Source organism: Bos grunniens, chromosome 1, assembly GCF_055505025.1.
Source record: "Bos grunniens cultivar Pamir isolate PY7600 chromosome 1, Bosgru_T2T1.0, whole genome shotgun sequence".
Lineage (NCBI taxonomy): Eukaryota > Metazoa > Chordata > Mammalia > Artiodactyla > Bovidae > Bos > Bos grunniens.
Window position 1 is genome coordinate 29071769 of NC_141165.1, and position 15581 is coordinate 29087349.

General features: G+C 45.4%; 1 protein-coding gene across 2 annotated transcripts in view; it reads left to right on the forward strand.

Annotated features, from left to right (window-relative positions):
• The window catches only part of CLSTN2 (calsyntenin 2), a 729802-nt gene that overhangs the window by 624200 nt on the left and 90021 nt on the right, over nucleotides 1–15581 (forward strand). For both annotated transcript variants that reach the window (XM_086316698.1, XM_086316709.1), the window contains exon 8: nucleotides 5388–5509. In XM_086316698.1, the coding sequence (XP_086172824.1) occupies nucleotides 5388–5509 (122 nt within the window). The remainder of the gene's footprint in view (nucleotides 1–5387; nucleotides 5510–15581) is intronic.

Genomic DNA, 15581 nt, shown 5'->3' on the forward strand with positions numbered 1-15581 from the left:
TTATAAGAGCAACACATGTTTATAGCAAGTAACCTAAAATTGCAGAAAAGTAGGAAAAATATACAAGTCATCTAAAATTCTAATAATTGGAGATATTTTCTGATAACAGTTGGCATATTTCGCTATGAAATGAAATCTTATTTTAATTTCTATGTACATATAGAATATTCTTACAATTTTTAATCTATGTTTATAATACCTGTGATACTATTATGTTTCTCTTAAATAACATTACATGTATCCAGGTCATTTCTCTATGTGATAAAATATTCTTTAAAAAATATGAATTACATGACAGTCCTGAGGCTTTATTATACTTCATTTAACTGGCTCCCTTTTGTTAGACATTTAGATTATTTCCTTTTAAATGCTGAAACAATGTTGTAATAGGCATTATTGCAATATATAATAAGCATTCTTGTATATACCTGTATGGATAGTTCTGATTATTTCCTGACCAGAAGCTGAATTATTGAGTTAAAGAATATATTGGGTTGACCAAACAGCCAATTAGTTACAGTATACTATACTAACTTATACTAAGTTAGTTACAGTATACTAAGGCATATATATGGAATTTAGAAAGATGGTAACGATAACCCTGTATGCAAGACAGCAAAAGAGACACAGATGTATAGAACAGTCTTTTGGACTCTGTGGGAGAGGGAGAGGGTGGGATGATTTGGGAGAATGGAATTGAAACATGTATAATATCATATAAGAAACGAATCGCCAGTCCAGGTTTGATGCAGGATACAGGATGCTTGGGGCTGGTGCACTGGGATGACCCAGAGGGATGGTACGGGGAGGGAGGTGGGAGGGGGGTTCAGGATGGGGAACACGTGTACACCTGTGGCGAATTCATATTGATGTATGGCAAAACCAATACAATATTGTAAAGTTTAAAAAAAAAAAGAATATATTGGGTTGACCAAAAAGTTCATTTGGATTTTAAAACCAAACAAACTTTTTGGTCAACCCAATAAATGTTAGAAAGGCTGTTGATATAAATTACAAAATCACCCTTCATGAAAATTGCACTAGTTTCTGTCTTACCCACTAAGTAAAACTCACCAATGCTAGCCTATGATGAAGTAGTTTATTTTTTGGATAACAGAACTGATTAGTCATCAAGGGTTAGTTGCAGTTTTATAAAAGAAAGGAAACCACTCTCAGCACAACCACCAAGAAGCCTCACGATAACTAACACCTTTTCATTCGTTTTCCCTCTTGTCACTGTCCAGCAGCCCGAGCTGGAGCTGCGGGGTGAGGCTCAGCTTTGCCCAGACATTCAGGGACTCGAGATCCTTCCATCATTTGTCACTGCCATTTTCAACCGTGGAACAGAAAGTTAGAATAGAGGGTTAAACACAGAAGGGTTTTATTAGCTAGACCAGCAAGCCACATGCTCTCAGTTTTCTGGTGAGAATTTGATCTCAGTGTTCCATCTGACCATGAGAGAAGCAGCGAGATGACTGAGGCTATGTTTCTAAGAGCAAGGATACAAGGTTAGGTGAATACATAGCAATGGCTCTACCACATGGCATTGTGAGGGGCACTTGTGCTCCCTCCAACCCCACCTTTCTTGGCCCTATCTCTCCATTCCTGGTGTGAGCAATGTCCTTTCCTGGCCTCTCTTAGAAACTCCTCTCCCCCTACACACCTGCTCCTCCTGTGGGACCCTTTCTTCCTGGCATCAGCCCTCTCACTGCCTCTGAGTTTCATTTGAATACGATGTGCCACTTGCAGTGCCAGCTACTTTCATACAGGGCTTTCCAAGACAGAGGGACCAACCAGTCCAGAAATCACCAAGTGATGGGGACAGAGGTGCCAGCATGGTAGAGAGTCCTAGGATGGTCCCTCAGGCTGCTGGACAAGGAAGGGGTGCTCTCACACATCCAGAGATGCCCAGAAAACCTCTCAGAGGGACCAAGGTTGTCTAAAGTAGAGAGAAGGTGGGAATCTCATTCCCACCTCCCTGTTGGCTGAGCTGAAAACACTCTTACATCTGTTCCAGGCTGCTGTCAGAACAGAGCCCAGGGGAGCTCTGGGCAAGTGTGATTTTTGTCCTAGGAGTTTAGGGTACAGGAAAGGTGGACCTGGCTCTGACTCTTGCCCAGATGGTCTGAAGGCAAGAGGCTAATGGCAGCTGCCTCTGAGCGGGGAGCAGTGAGCAGAGAGGGGCAGCAGGGGGAGGGGCTGCCCTACTACAATTTAGCAGAACATCAGTGTTTTTATTCTTATTCTTGGGGACCAAATGGACATCCAGAAATGGTTGAGACTGGAGCCAAAAGGGCTGAGTGCCAGGAAGAGGGAATTCAGTAGGAGAAGTAGATTGGCAAGGGGGCAGGGATAAGCAACCGAGGGCAGGAGCCAAGACCATGAAAGCTGTCATGAAAATCATGAAAGGAATCATGAAAAGCAGGGCTTAGAGAAGTAATGGAGAGGTGGTGGTGGTGGTGGTGGTTTAGTTGCTAAGTCCTGTCTGACTCTTGCGACCCCATGGACTATAGCCTGCCAGGCTCCTCTGCCCATGGGATTCTCCAGGCAAGAATACTGGTGTGAGTTGCCATTTCCTTCTCCAAATGGAGAGGTAAGAGCCAACAAAGGTGGGACCAGAAGTGGTGTGAATATCCCTGCTGTCCAGATTGGGACAGTGTCACATAACAGATCAACTCCTATGTGAAGATTATAACATGCCCTTTCTTATTAAGGGTGTAGGGATTGAAGGGGTGGTGGGGGGAGAAGGGGTGAAAATATTTTTTAACCAGGGCCCAGTTTCATGGCCACAGGTGATCCCTGCAAAGCCTCTCCAAAAACCAGCCAATGCACCCATGAAGGAACCCACATGTAGACCCACATGACAGAGGACACTGGACATCCCTGGGGAATAACAAAGTCCACTGCCTCTTTAAAGAGACCCCACTTCTCTCCTTCGCATCTGCCTTCCCTGCCCCTGACCCAGACTGGAGCTGGGAGGAGTTTGGGGGAGGAGGCAGTGGGACAAGAAGAGTCCTTTCGCCACTGGTGGCCAACAAGCCACGGACAAGGCTGAGTGGGGAAGATCTTTTAACTAATGACACGCTGGTATTTGATATGGAGACTTTCTGGACTATTTAATACCTGACAGTGGCCAGAAGACTTTAGGATATGCCAGAGATGTGGGCAAGGAAAAGGAGGGGGGCCGCCAGGGAGAACACTGAAGGACAGCAGAAGCGGAGCTGAATTCCGAGTGTATCATATGTCACTGATGTTCCTCATGTCATCGAGGAACCAGTTACCCTGGTGTGGGTGGTGACTCCAGGGATCCAGCCAACAGAGGGCGGGGGAGGGAGGGACCACTGGAGGGAGAGCAGGAGATGCTGTAAACCTCCCATGAGGTCTGTCTTTTCATTCTTCTTTAACCTCTTCACCACAGCCTCTCCTGATGCCAAATGAAGCCAAAGGGGAGAAATCTTTCTGTATCCTCCTGACAGTTATCTATAGAAACTACAGGAAATCAGTTAGGCAATAGTGTGGGAGACAAGAACTGGTTAGTAAAATTCCTATAAGCAGGCCTGGGTATTTCATCAATGTAAAGATCAAGTAGTCACCTGAATATTGGTCTTGACCAATGCTGCCACACTTGGCAACTGACCATTCTCCCTCTGTCCATCTTTTGGTTGCATTTTGAAGAATGCTTTTGTGAAAACAGCATCTGACACTACTCTGTTGTGTTGTCATGGTCACGAGGCAGTGTAGTAGTCCTTATAATAACCAACAGCCATTGAACATCTGTTCTGGGCAGATGGTTTATACACATTTCCTCATTGTATCAATTAAGATGCTTTCAGTTACAAGGAATGGGAAATACAGAGCAAACTGATATCAAATGATTAAAAATCAAAATTATTAAGGGAATGTGGGGTTCTTGTAACTAAAAGTGGCTAGAGCTAAGACAGACAGCTTCTGATAAAGTGTGATCAAGGTCCTGGCTCCTATTCTCTACAATTTTTCAGATCTGCCACCTTATATGTATCAATTTCATGTTAGCAAACATGTCTGCAGCAGCTCCAAGCCTCCCAGTATATACTGCAACTTCTTGAAAGAGATGGGGGTCTCTTCTTGCTAGCTGCTAAAAGAGGGAGACAATTCTTTCCTAGACTACTTATAACAGCTCCAGAATCACTGGCCTGACTCGAGTCACTTTCCTGACTGAAGCCCCATGGCCAGGAGAATGGTCTGCAATGCTGGACGTGGACCTGGGTTCTGAACCAAACACTGTGGTGGGGGTTATTTCACGAGCCTTTTTGGCTTAAACCAATGTGGAGCCCATGCCTTGAAGTGGGAATTGATGTTGATTCCTCCCACTTATACCTCCATAAGCAAGGTGTGTACAGGATGTGCAAAATCAGTCAATCACAACATCTATTCTTGTGACACATTAGGATAATCCAGCATCCCTGTCATGATACAGCTAAGGAAATCAAGCCTCTAAGAGGTTGAATTACTTCTCCAGCATCATCCAGAGGTATGGCTTCACTCCATGTCTATCTGAATCCAGGGCCCATGTCCTTCTTGCTGTATCTGCTCATTTGCCCAATACTTACAGAACATGTGCACCATACTTGCCTTCTGAGTGTGATACTTTGTAGTATAGTGTGAGTTCTCTGCGTATTGGTCAAAGAACAGCTCCCTGCTTCCCAATGGCTGTTATATTGTGACTACAGGATATCATGGCTAGGACCCAGTTGATTTTTTTTTTTTTAATCAGAAAAGGAAGTTTTAGCAGGAAGAGAAAATCCCATCTGTTGTCTGTGTATGGGGAAAGAAGTATTTATTCATTGCTTTGGAAATTCAGGAAACTGTGTCTAGTGCTGGAAAGTTGACCTGCCACCTCCTCTCAGCAGCCAGAAGAGAGGCAGATCTCCTTAACTGCACACAGAAATGAAGGTGTGCTCTGTGGTTACTGTTGTCAAACCTGATGAAATAAAATAAGAGCCCAGAGCTCTGGGAGCATCCAGCTGTGTTAAAGGAACCTAGAGTGGCCGATGTGATTGTCAGAGAATGCCCTTGGCACTCCCAGAAGTCTATGTACAAAAAAAAAAAGAGCTTGTGAACATATGTAATTTTATCCAGGCGCTAATGCAGTAAATGTTGGTATTTAAGGCCCAAATGGCTTCTTGGCAGAAGTTTTTTGTGGGCTTTCTGGAATCTACCTCTTCCATTTCAGAGAGCTCCACACATGTGTTCTAGAACTATTCATTAGATCAGTTGGAAAAGAAAAAAACTAGAATGCCCATTTCTTTGTTTTTGGGGTTGTGCTAAGTGATGAACTGGGAAGACTCCTCTAGGGGTGATGGGCTTAGGGATTCTGGCCCCCCTCAAATCCTCTTTCTGCTTTTCAGAAATGAACCGGCATCACTATGCCCTGTATGTGCACAACTGCCGCCTCGTCTTCCTCTTGCGCAAGGATTTTGACCAGGCAGACACCTTCCGCCCAGCAGAGTTCCACTGGAAGCTGGACCAGGTATGGGGCTCACCTCACACTTCCCACCCCCCGCCCCTCTGCCGGGATGGTTGATGTGGTTCAGGGATGATGGCAATGGGTAGGTACTTCACGGTTCTGGTCACTTGCTGATTTGGAGGAAAATCAACTCTGGGAGACACACAGCATCTTGAAGTCAGGATGGAAACTGCCGCCTTAAAGACCAGTAGGAAGTGGGGAGGACCACCCTTCCTGGCTGGACCGTCACCCATCAGTGGACTTGCCCGTGTGTAGCTTGTCGACTTGCTCTGTGTGGAGCTCCTGGGAAGCTGATCCTCTTAATCCCCAGGCCCAGTTTCTGATCTTTGTTAGCACATCTTTTTGTCATAAATGCTCTGTGTCTCCTCTTTGATGCTGTCCTTTGGGTGACGGTGCAGCCTCGCCTTTGGTGACACAGTTTGGGAGCAGGGACTGAGGACTTTGAAATCATCAGTGACACAGTGCCCTGTGAGCAGTGCATGTTCTCTTCTGAAGCAGGAAAATCTCTGACTCCTGACTTGTGATCACAAGGGCCGCTGTGTCGGACTTGTCAATGACAAATGAAGTAAGTGTCTGGTTGGAATGAAATGCTTTGAAGTGACTGTTTCTGAGGGCTATGCAGTGATGAGATTGTGGAGGTGGCATTTCTCTGGGTGGTCATGTTGCTGAAGAAGTATCAGTACAAGCAAACCTAGAGTTGTCCTCTGCTTAGATTTGGTGGGGGGTGGGTGGGGGGCATAAATTTTTGTTCGATGGTTTTACATTGTCAAGAGGGAGTGTGGCGGTCAGCAGAGAAGAGGGTCATAGCATGGGTGCTGCTTAATAAAGCAGATGAAATAATGCTCATTCTACTGCATCTCTTGTTTGCTTTTTTTCTGCCCAACCCATATTCTGAGAGCTTCTGGGGCCCTCAACCTTCTTTTCTCCCTCCAGGTGGATGCCGCCTGCCTCACCGTGCTTAGGGCTGAATGTTTCATAATCCTCTCCTTTCTCTTTCCTTATTACCTGTGTCTACCACTCCCCACTCCCTTTTCTGCTGAAGCCCCAGGCACCCAGTGGGGCTGATCTCAGAGTGTGTCACTGGAAAGCATACCAGAAGGAATTCATTTCCACCAAGACGAGAATGATTGCTACCACTCTTCCTCTATATGAAAGTACTGACATATGCTCTTTAGGAGAGAGATTCATTAATCTGAGGGAATGTCTCAGTGGTGGGACATCAGGCAGCGTGACAAGGTTAAGGATGCCAGGCTGATGGGAAAGATGTTTGAGGGAGCCCTGGGGCAACTGCCTGATCCATTCTCAATAAACCCCATCCTGCTGGACCCTAGGGTTTTGGAAATATGGCATTTGGATTAATATATGTTCTTCTGAATTAGAAATTCTGGGCCTTACAAAAATTACACTATCTTGACATTGTTTATCTGATTTCCCAGCAACCTCTTGGCTACCTTCTAAAATACCATATGGTTTATATGGGATGTTTTTATAAATACATAATATGAATTGAGGTAAATTAGAATAAATTCCATATTGTGAGGGGTTTTAATAAAAACATTTCTATACTGGCTGAGATCATTATAGATGCCCTTCAGTATTTCCTAAAATGGGATTGAAAGGCACTATTATAGGCAAATGAAAGTCACAGGCTTTGGAATTTAAACTAGGTGAGGAAGGAATTCTGGCAAGAATACTGTAGTGTGTAGCCATTCCCTTCTCCAAGGGATCTTCCCGACCCACAGATTGAACCCAGGTCTCCTCTATTACAGGTGGATTCCTTATCATCTGAGTCACAAGGAAACCGTATAGTGAATCTAGGAATTCTGAAATCTGCTCCCAAACTGATGACTTTAAGGAGGAGCTGAGAGCCACTGAATATCTTCCAAACTTCTCTAGTCTCATTTACTACCATTCATGTGTGCCTGCTCTGTGCCAGGTACTCTGTGCAGAGCTCAATCTCATCTCTCCCCAAGCCCTGCTGCATGGATAATATGGAGCAGGAGACCATGATCCAGCACCTTGGCCAAGGTCACACAATAAACATGGCTAGGACCTGATTTTTCCGTATGCTCTAGTGCTCTTTGGTGAGCGTGCCAATTAAAATGCAAAATGTTTACATTTTTAAATTTCAAATAATTTTTATTTGGAGATCGGAATTATGCAAAGTGCAAAATGTTTATCCTGATGAAACCCTATAAAACTGTCAAATCTTCACTTTGTTCAAGCTCTGTCTTCCTTGTCTTAGCTTGGGTTGCCATAACCGAATACCACAGCCTGGGTGGCCTGAACAACAGAGATTTATTTCTCACAGTTCTTGAGGCTGAAAAGTCCAAGATCAAGGTGCTAGCCATTCCCCCATGAGAACCCTCCTCCTGGCTATATACAGCAGCCTTTCTCACTGTGTTCTCACATGGTGGAGAGAGCTTAGGTACCTTTCCTTTTCCTTATCAGGCAGGAGCCCTATTGGACTAGGGTCCCACCCTTATGACCTCATTTAACCTTCATTAGTCCTAATGAAAATTAGACCCTTTCTTCCAACACAGCCATGTTTCGGGTTAGAGCTTCAACATATGAATTTGCAAGGATGCAGTTCAGCTTACGGGGCTTCCCTGGTGGCTCAGTGGTAAAGAATCCACCTGCCAATGCAGGAAACGTGGTTTCAGTCTCCAGGTTGGGAAGATCCCCTGGAGAAGGAAATGGCAACCTACTCCAGTATTCTTGCCTGGAGAATTCCATGGACAGAGGAGTCTGGTGGGTTCCAGTCCATGGGGTTGCAAAAGAGTCGGGCACAACTTAGCAACTAAACAAAATCAACAAAGAACAATTTAGCTATAGCATTCTTCTACGAAAGAAATTAACATAAAAAATGTGAAGCCTGCCTATTGATGATCAGAAGCCCCAGCTCACTTGAACAGTTGCCCACACCCTGAGAGGAGCTACAGTGGGTGGGAATAGGGAACCTCCACCATACTCATATTAGCAATCCAGTGGAATATACAGACCAGCCCAGATTCCTCTGTCCACTATTTAGCTCTCTAGCTTCTTTCTGGAGACAGAAACATATCAGAAGTTTCTTGGATGTAAATCATTTGATGCCAAGCTGTGCATATCTGATAAAGTCGCCTCCCTCAGGAAGCCATTCTGGGTCACCTGTTGTATAGCTTGCCTCTTCCCAGTGCTCCCCAGACTCCATGCAGAATCCGTCCCAATACTTACTCTGCCTTAGTTACCCATTTATTTGTCCTGCCTTTCTTCCCACTTTGTGCTGAGATCCTGGAGGGCATGTCTGTGTCTTACTCTCTCCAAATTCTCAGTGCAGATTGTAGCCCTGAGCACACAGTTGGTGTCCAGTAAATGTTTGCATAAAAATGAATGGATGTTGAGATCAAAAGAAAGGAGAGACAAAATGAGGGAGGAAGAGAGGGAAGTAGAGAAGAAAAATCGAGATCTTTTAAAACCTCCTGGTGATTAATTGATCTTTTGATCCATTTTTATGGAACATTTTAAAATTCTAAAATTTTGCCCTTTTTCACTCTCTGAATCTCAAAGGTTCAGCTTTGATCTTGATAATTTTACTCTTTCAAAGATCTCACTGATTTTACCCCCAGTGGTTCTGTAACTGTTATAAAACTTTCTGGCCTTGAGTGGAAAATGCTCAAGCCAGTCTAATGTGCTGTGTGTATTCAAATTGCTGACCCACCTTAGGGGTTCTAAAAGCATAATAAATGTCCTACTGCCTGATGAGACCTCATTTATTCTGAGCATAAACTTTGTGCCAAACTCTTTGTTAGGTACCAGAGATCAACTAAAATAAAGCTTCTGCTCTCTGGAAGTATCCATGACAACGGGGCAGACAAACACATAAACAGTGTACAATCCTATGTGATATGTGAAGAAGGCAGGGAACCAGGTAGAGGGCATCCGTGGGGACCAGTCTGAAGGATCCTGCCATGTCCCTGGGTATAAGGGCCTGGGAAAGCTTCTGGGAGGGGTGGGAGGGTTCAGAGGAGGTAGAGCCAGGTAGCCAAGCCGGGAGGGAATGAGAAGGAGGGCCATCTTCAGGGGATTGTAAGCTTTCTGTGTGTCAGGGCACAAGGACAGGGCAGAAGGGGAAGACGTTGACAATGGTGTTGAACCTGGACTTGGGTCCATTCGTCCAACTGATACGGGTTATGGTGAAAGAAAGTATAGCATTTATTCTAAGGCTCCAAGCAATGAGAATGGGCAGCTCATGCTCAAAAAACTGTGAACTCCCCATGGTTTTCAGGCGAGAGTTTTTTTAAAGGTGGTGTGAGGGAGCAGGCCTCACGGTACGTGATCAGCTCATGCAGAGTTCTAATTGATTGGCATCAAGGTGAAGTTTTAAGCATCACCAATCTTCTGGTTTCAACCTGTCTGGAGTCTCTGTGCTTTTAGTCAGCAGTTTTCATCTGATGGGGGTCTGCAACCTGTACAACAACTTAGGAATGTGTGTCAGACCTATATCTGTATTTCTCAGGGACCTGGGAGTTTAGTGACACTGCTTTGTGGATGACTTATTGTCTAAATTGTTCCCAGTTTGTTGGCTCAACAGCTAGTCTTTGTTTCTACACTTTCACATTTCCTAATCATTAACCCTTTGAAGCCAGTCTGATGTATTGTGTGGGCTTCCCTGTTGGCTCAGTAGTAAAGAATTCACCTGCCAATGCAGGAGATGGGTTCAATCCCTGGGTCAGGAAGATCCCCTGGAGAATGCTCCAGTATTCTTGCCTGGCAAATCTCGTGAACAGAGGAGCCTGGTGGGCTACAGTCCATGGGGTTGCAAAAGAGCTGGACAGGACTTAGCAACTAAACAAAAATAGCAATGTATTATGTGCACTCAAATTCCTGGCCCACCTTAGGAAATCTTTTAAGACTGAGAGGTGACCTGGGAGACTAGAACAAAATAGTTTTACTTCAAAAGACATGGACATAGGGACTTGAGTACAGTTTCAACAGGTATTAGGACCCAGTTTGGAGGAGCAGGTGGGAATTAAACATCAAGAGGCTTTTTATAGCGTGTTATTGAGTTGGTAATTTATCCCCAAAGAATGGGCCACAATCAAAGCATTTTGTTATTCAAAAGAAGACTAATAATTTGGGGGATACAACTGTGAGGAATGCAAGTATGACATTCATAAAATATCACATTCAAGCAAATGTAACTCAGGCCAGGTTATTCACTGGGGTCAGTAGCAGGGGGTATGATAGAATCAGGGTCTCCCTCTTCCTTTCTCTGCAGCCAGGAGACTAAGTGTGTGACAGATGCTGCTTGTGGGCATAAAATGAGGGCATGATGGGTGGGCTGGGTTCTACATAGCTTTTCAAGTGTGTGTGCCCAGGGAGTGTAGTAGTTGTCACAGAGGAGCTACGTGCTTCCAAAAAGCCCATCCCTTTCCCCTGCACCTCAGAAGGCCTTTGCCAGGGTATATAGGCTGCCAGATAAATCCATTACAAGGCAACCCCAAGAAATGCCCCAACTACCCAGTGTACCTCTTGAAAATGAATCCATGATGAGGAGACTGTCATTTTAATTAGATTTTTACTTATGATCTGCTAATGCAAATCCCTCAAGCCTGCACTTAGTCATGTGCAAACCCAGACAAGAGCAGAGGAGAAGGCCAGTTGCCAGTTCACATGCAAAAGGTTTATGAACTTACAGCCCTCCCAGCTTTCGTGTTATTTGGATATGGTTGACTCAGCATCACAAATTCTAATGATCTTCCCTGTGGACTTACTGGTGCTTGGAGGGAGACAGCACACTCACTTATTGGAAGACACAGCTTGAGTGACAGCCTTAATGAACCAATAAGAGGACAGGCGCCCCAGGCTCAGACAAGGGGAAAAAAAAATGCATCTCTGAAAAATCGCAAGGAAGTGAAATCCATTCTGTTGGCCCTCACCTTCTCTGTGCCAGAAATTGCAACAAGCACCAGGGGAGAGAAGGACACGATGGATCCTGCCTTAGGAGCCCACAGCCCTGCCTAGATTATGCCCAATTTTACAGACCTGAGGATTATTCTCCTGCAAGGGTCCCAAACTCTAATAGTCATGGACAGGAGAAGCAGTCAAAGTGAGTGCAGATGCCTGGCTGGGTGACTGTGGGTCCTCATTCAGACTCACCTACCACGCAGATCCAGGCCACACAAGAATCCAAGCCTGATGCTGCACTTGCAGTCGTTCACAAATGGGGAGTCAGGTTGCCATAGAAAACCTTCCAAATTGAGTATTTTCTCATTTAAAAACGTATTATCAAACCAGATGTTCCATGGTATACTTTATAATCTGGTCACTGATAAAAACAAACAAAAGATCAGTAACCAAAAAAACCCACCATCATCTGGACACAGGAAAACCACACCGTAACGTGACTGTTTGAGAAGTTTGATCTTCGTCAGTAAGGCACATTTGTCCTTTCTGAGCACCTCCTGTCCTAGTCCCATGCCCCACCCTCCATGAAGAATGCTGGGTTCCCAGTGTCAAGTGGGGGGGGGGGGGCATGTTGTGTCCCCAGGGACCCCTTCACTACACCAGGAAGAAGGGGCAGCTGTGAGTGGGGCAGGGTCCCTCAGACCCACGTGGTCTTCTTTCTTCCCACATAAAGGAGAGAAGAAGCACAGGCCCAAGTTACTCTGGAAAAAAATGACAGAGCCAGGATTTGAGTCAAATACCCACATTTGTCAGACCATCGCCTTTGCCCATTAAGTCTATTCTACTTGCTTAGAAATCCAAAGCTCCTGGGAGAGGAGAAATCTTTTATTCTTGGTGAGGAAAGTGTGTTTGAATGATGTGAAATGAGTTTACTCGCATCTGCTTTTTCAGCCACCCTAGGAGTCAAATGAGTTAGTTCAATCATTATTATAGCCAAGTGCCAAGGAGTTAATTGGAGAATGGTCAATCCAGTCCAGACCAGTCGTCTTAATGAGCAAAATAATTGGGCATTGTCAGTGCTCTAATTCCACAGTTAAAGACTGATTTCTTGGGTGCATTGGCCATGCTTCCTTTAATGCAGTGACATAGCCCACTCAACACCCCACCTAGCACACTGGCCTTTGGTGAGACCTGCTTCCCTTTAGGAACATGTGTCCTAATCGGATGGGGAGGAAGAATGTCCAGAACCTCTTTTGTCTCTTCTTTAGGCAGAATCCCAAATGACTTCCCTTAAGATGCAACTTGCAGGGTTGTTCAGAATGGATAAGGAGTTGGGGAGAGTCACAAACACAGTGAGTCTTACTTACTTCTTTATTTTTCTGTAGTACATAAGGTCCCTTTATAAGCCCTCACTTTTTTTCAGTGTTCCTCTCCCTGCCTCTTCTCATCTCCAAGAACTTCTAGAAACATTTCGGGAGAGGGGGCATCTGTGATTTCATGGTGTTGGCAGAGAACAGTCCTCAGACGGCCTTGGTCCTCTTGGGTCAGGACTGTGCAGTGACCGCATTTCCTGCTCTCTGGAAAGTGCTGGCATGGTTATCCCAGTCATTCCGTTTTCTTTAGAGATGGTACCAACATCCTAGAAATCCATCACCCACTGCCTGAGCCATGTTCTCTCCACCTCGAAGCTCCTTTCCTGGCAGCCTTTCATCCTGCCCATCTCTGCTGCACTGGTTACCTCCACGCCACAACACCTCACCTGGGCTCCCCAGGGCCCCCAGCGAGCCACCTAAGGTGCATGTTGTGTCCTGAGTGGCCCCTCACCACACCCAGGAAGAAGGAGCAGCTGTGAGCGGGGCAGGGTCCCTTAGACCCAGGTGGTCTTCTTTCCTCCCACATAAAGGAGAGAATACGTCACAGGCCCAAGTCCCTCCAGAAAAAAATGACAGAGCCGGGATTTGAGTCAAATACTCAATTTGTCAGACCAGTGCCTTTGCCCATTAAGTCTATTCTACCTGCTTAGAAATCCAAAGCTCCTGGGAGAGGAGAAATCTTTTATTCTTGGTGAGGAAAGTGTGTCTACCTTTGGTAGACAGAATAATGGCTCCAAAGGTGTCCACCTCCTAATCCCTGAAATCTGTAAATACTTTACCTTACATGGCAAAAGGTCTTTATAGATGTGATTAAAGATCCTGAGCTAGGGAGATTATCTTGGGTTAGTCAAGTGGATCCAATGTAATCCAAGGATTCTTACAGGAGGGAGGCAGGAGGGTTAGAGTGAGACAAGACATGACAGGAATCAGAGGTCAGAGTGATGTGAGCCAAGGAATGTACCCACCTCTATGAGCTGGTGGTTAAAAAAAAAAAAAAAAAACCAGATTGTCTCTTACAGTCTCCAAAAGGCACCTTGATTGAAGCCAAGAGAGATTCATTTCAGATTTTTTTACTGCCAAAGCTATAATAGAATAAATCTGTGTTGTTTTAACAGAAAGGCTGAGGTTTTTTTTTTTTTTTTTTTTTTTTTTATAGCAGCAATAGGAAACACATACATTGTTCGTGAGCCTTTGGGAGATCACCTCCCATCTTCCCACACTTTACTGAGGTGACCCTGGGCCCAGCTTTCCAGGCAGGTTCAGAGACTCTTCTGTACCCCCAGTGTGGGGCCTCTGTCCAGGGTCTCTATAGAACCCCTCCCCTTGGAGGCATGGCCCTAGCAGGGAGGGATGAAGAGCCACTGCCTTTAACATCCCCCACTTACTGCCTGCTGTTCACCAAGCCTGCTGCCTCAACAAGCCTCCGGACTAGGATCCCCATGGGGCACATTGAGCCTTTCCTTCTGCCCTAAGCCATATCTTTCCTCTAGCCCAAGGTGCCGGTCACCTCACCAGCCATGATCAGTGGGAAAGGTACCTCTCTGCCTTTAGGGAAGAAGCATGAGTCCTTTATGCTTGGTTCTGAAAAATGCTAAGACAAACTTAGAAAATCCTCCTTCTCTTGACAGAGTCACACTTGGAGCCTTAAGAATGGCAGAGTTGATACATGAATGAGATCCTCTAGATAATACCTGTCATTCCCCTGAAGAACAGAAACCTGCGTCACTGGAAGGTCTCTACTGGAGTTCACACCTCACCCCGCTGTGCTCTCAGCTTGGTGCCGCAGGGCTTGCTCCCAGGGGAGAGAAGCCTGCTGGCTCCAAGGGACCACAGTCCAGGAGTAGCAGCCTTACTGCCCTGGGAGCACCCCTCACTCAGAGGGCATGGGAGCAGCCAGGCGTGAAGGTGGGGAGCATTTCTTGGTGGCCTCTTTCTCTCTTCTCAGGAGTCCCAGTGATAGATAGCCAACCCCCTACCCCACCAGCCACAGCCGTGACCTTGTCTATGCCCCCTGTCTTATTCTCTGTCCCTGACTTGCTCTCCAACTTCCTCTTTCTTCCTCTGTGGAATCAGCTCCCAAATGAACTCTCTGCTCTTATTTGGCCAGCTAGCATGCACAGGTAGAGTATTGATCTACAGTGGGCCGTTAGCAAACAGCCACTGCTATTATTATTGGAAAGAAAGGGACTTCTTCAGAATTTCAGGGGCAGAACTATAACTAAATGAAGGAAATTACCAAGAGACCAAAATGAAGTGAGCCAAAGGAAGGAAAGGAAGGTTATCAAGGTACAGATGAAGGCTGTCAGGGCTGTAGTGGAACTGATTGCAAGCCTAACCTGCAGTACCATCTGATGACAAATAGATAATTCCATCTGTCATACTGGGGACATAGTCTCCACAAACCTGCTGAGGGTCCCCTCAGCCTTGCTCATCAGTACATCCTGAGTCATTGCTTAAAGAGGGGGTTTTGCAAGGCTTTCTTGGATTTCCATTATTACTCAAATGATTTTCTTTAATTTTTCTTCTGAAGAGCCTGTGCTAAAGGAGAATCTGGACTCTTGGTGAATTAAGAGCTGCAGGAATGTAATTATGCTACCAAACCAACTTGGGTCCATTTGTCTGCATGCAGTGAAGCCAATTTACTGACAGTGGGTTGTGGTGAAAGAAAGTGCAGCATTCATTGCAGGGTGCCAAGCAAGGAGTCCAGGCAGCTTGTGCCTAAGAAACCTGGATTCCCCGATGGCTTTCAAAGAAACGTTTTTAAAGCCAAGGTGATGGAAGGGGGTTAGGAGGTGCTTGATCAGCTTTTGGAC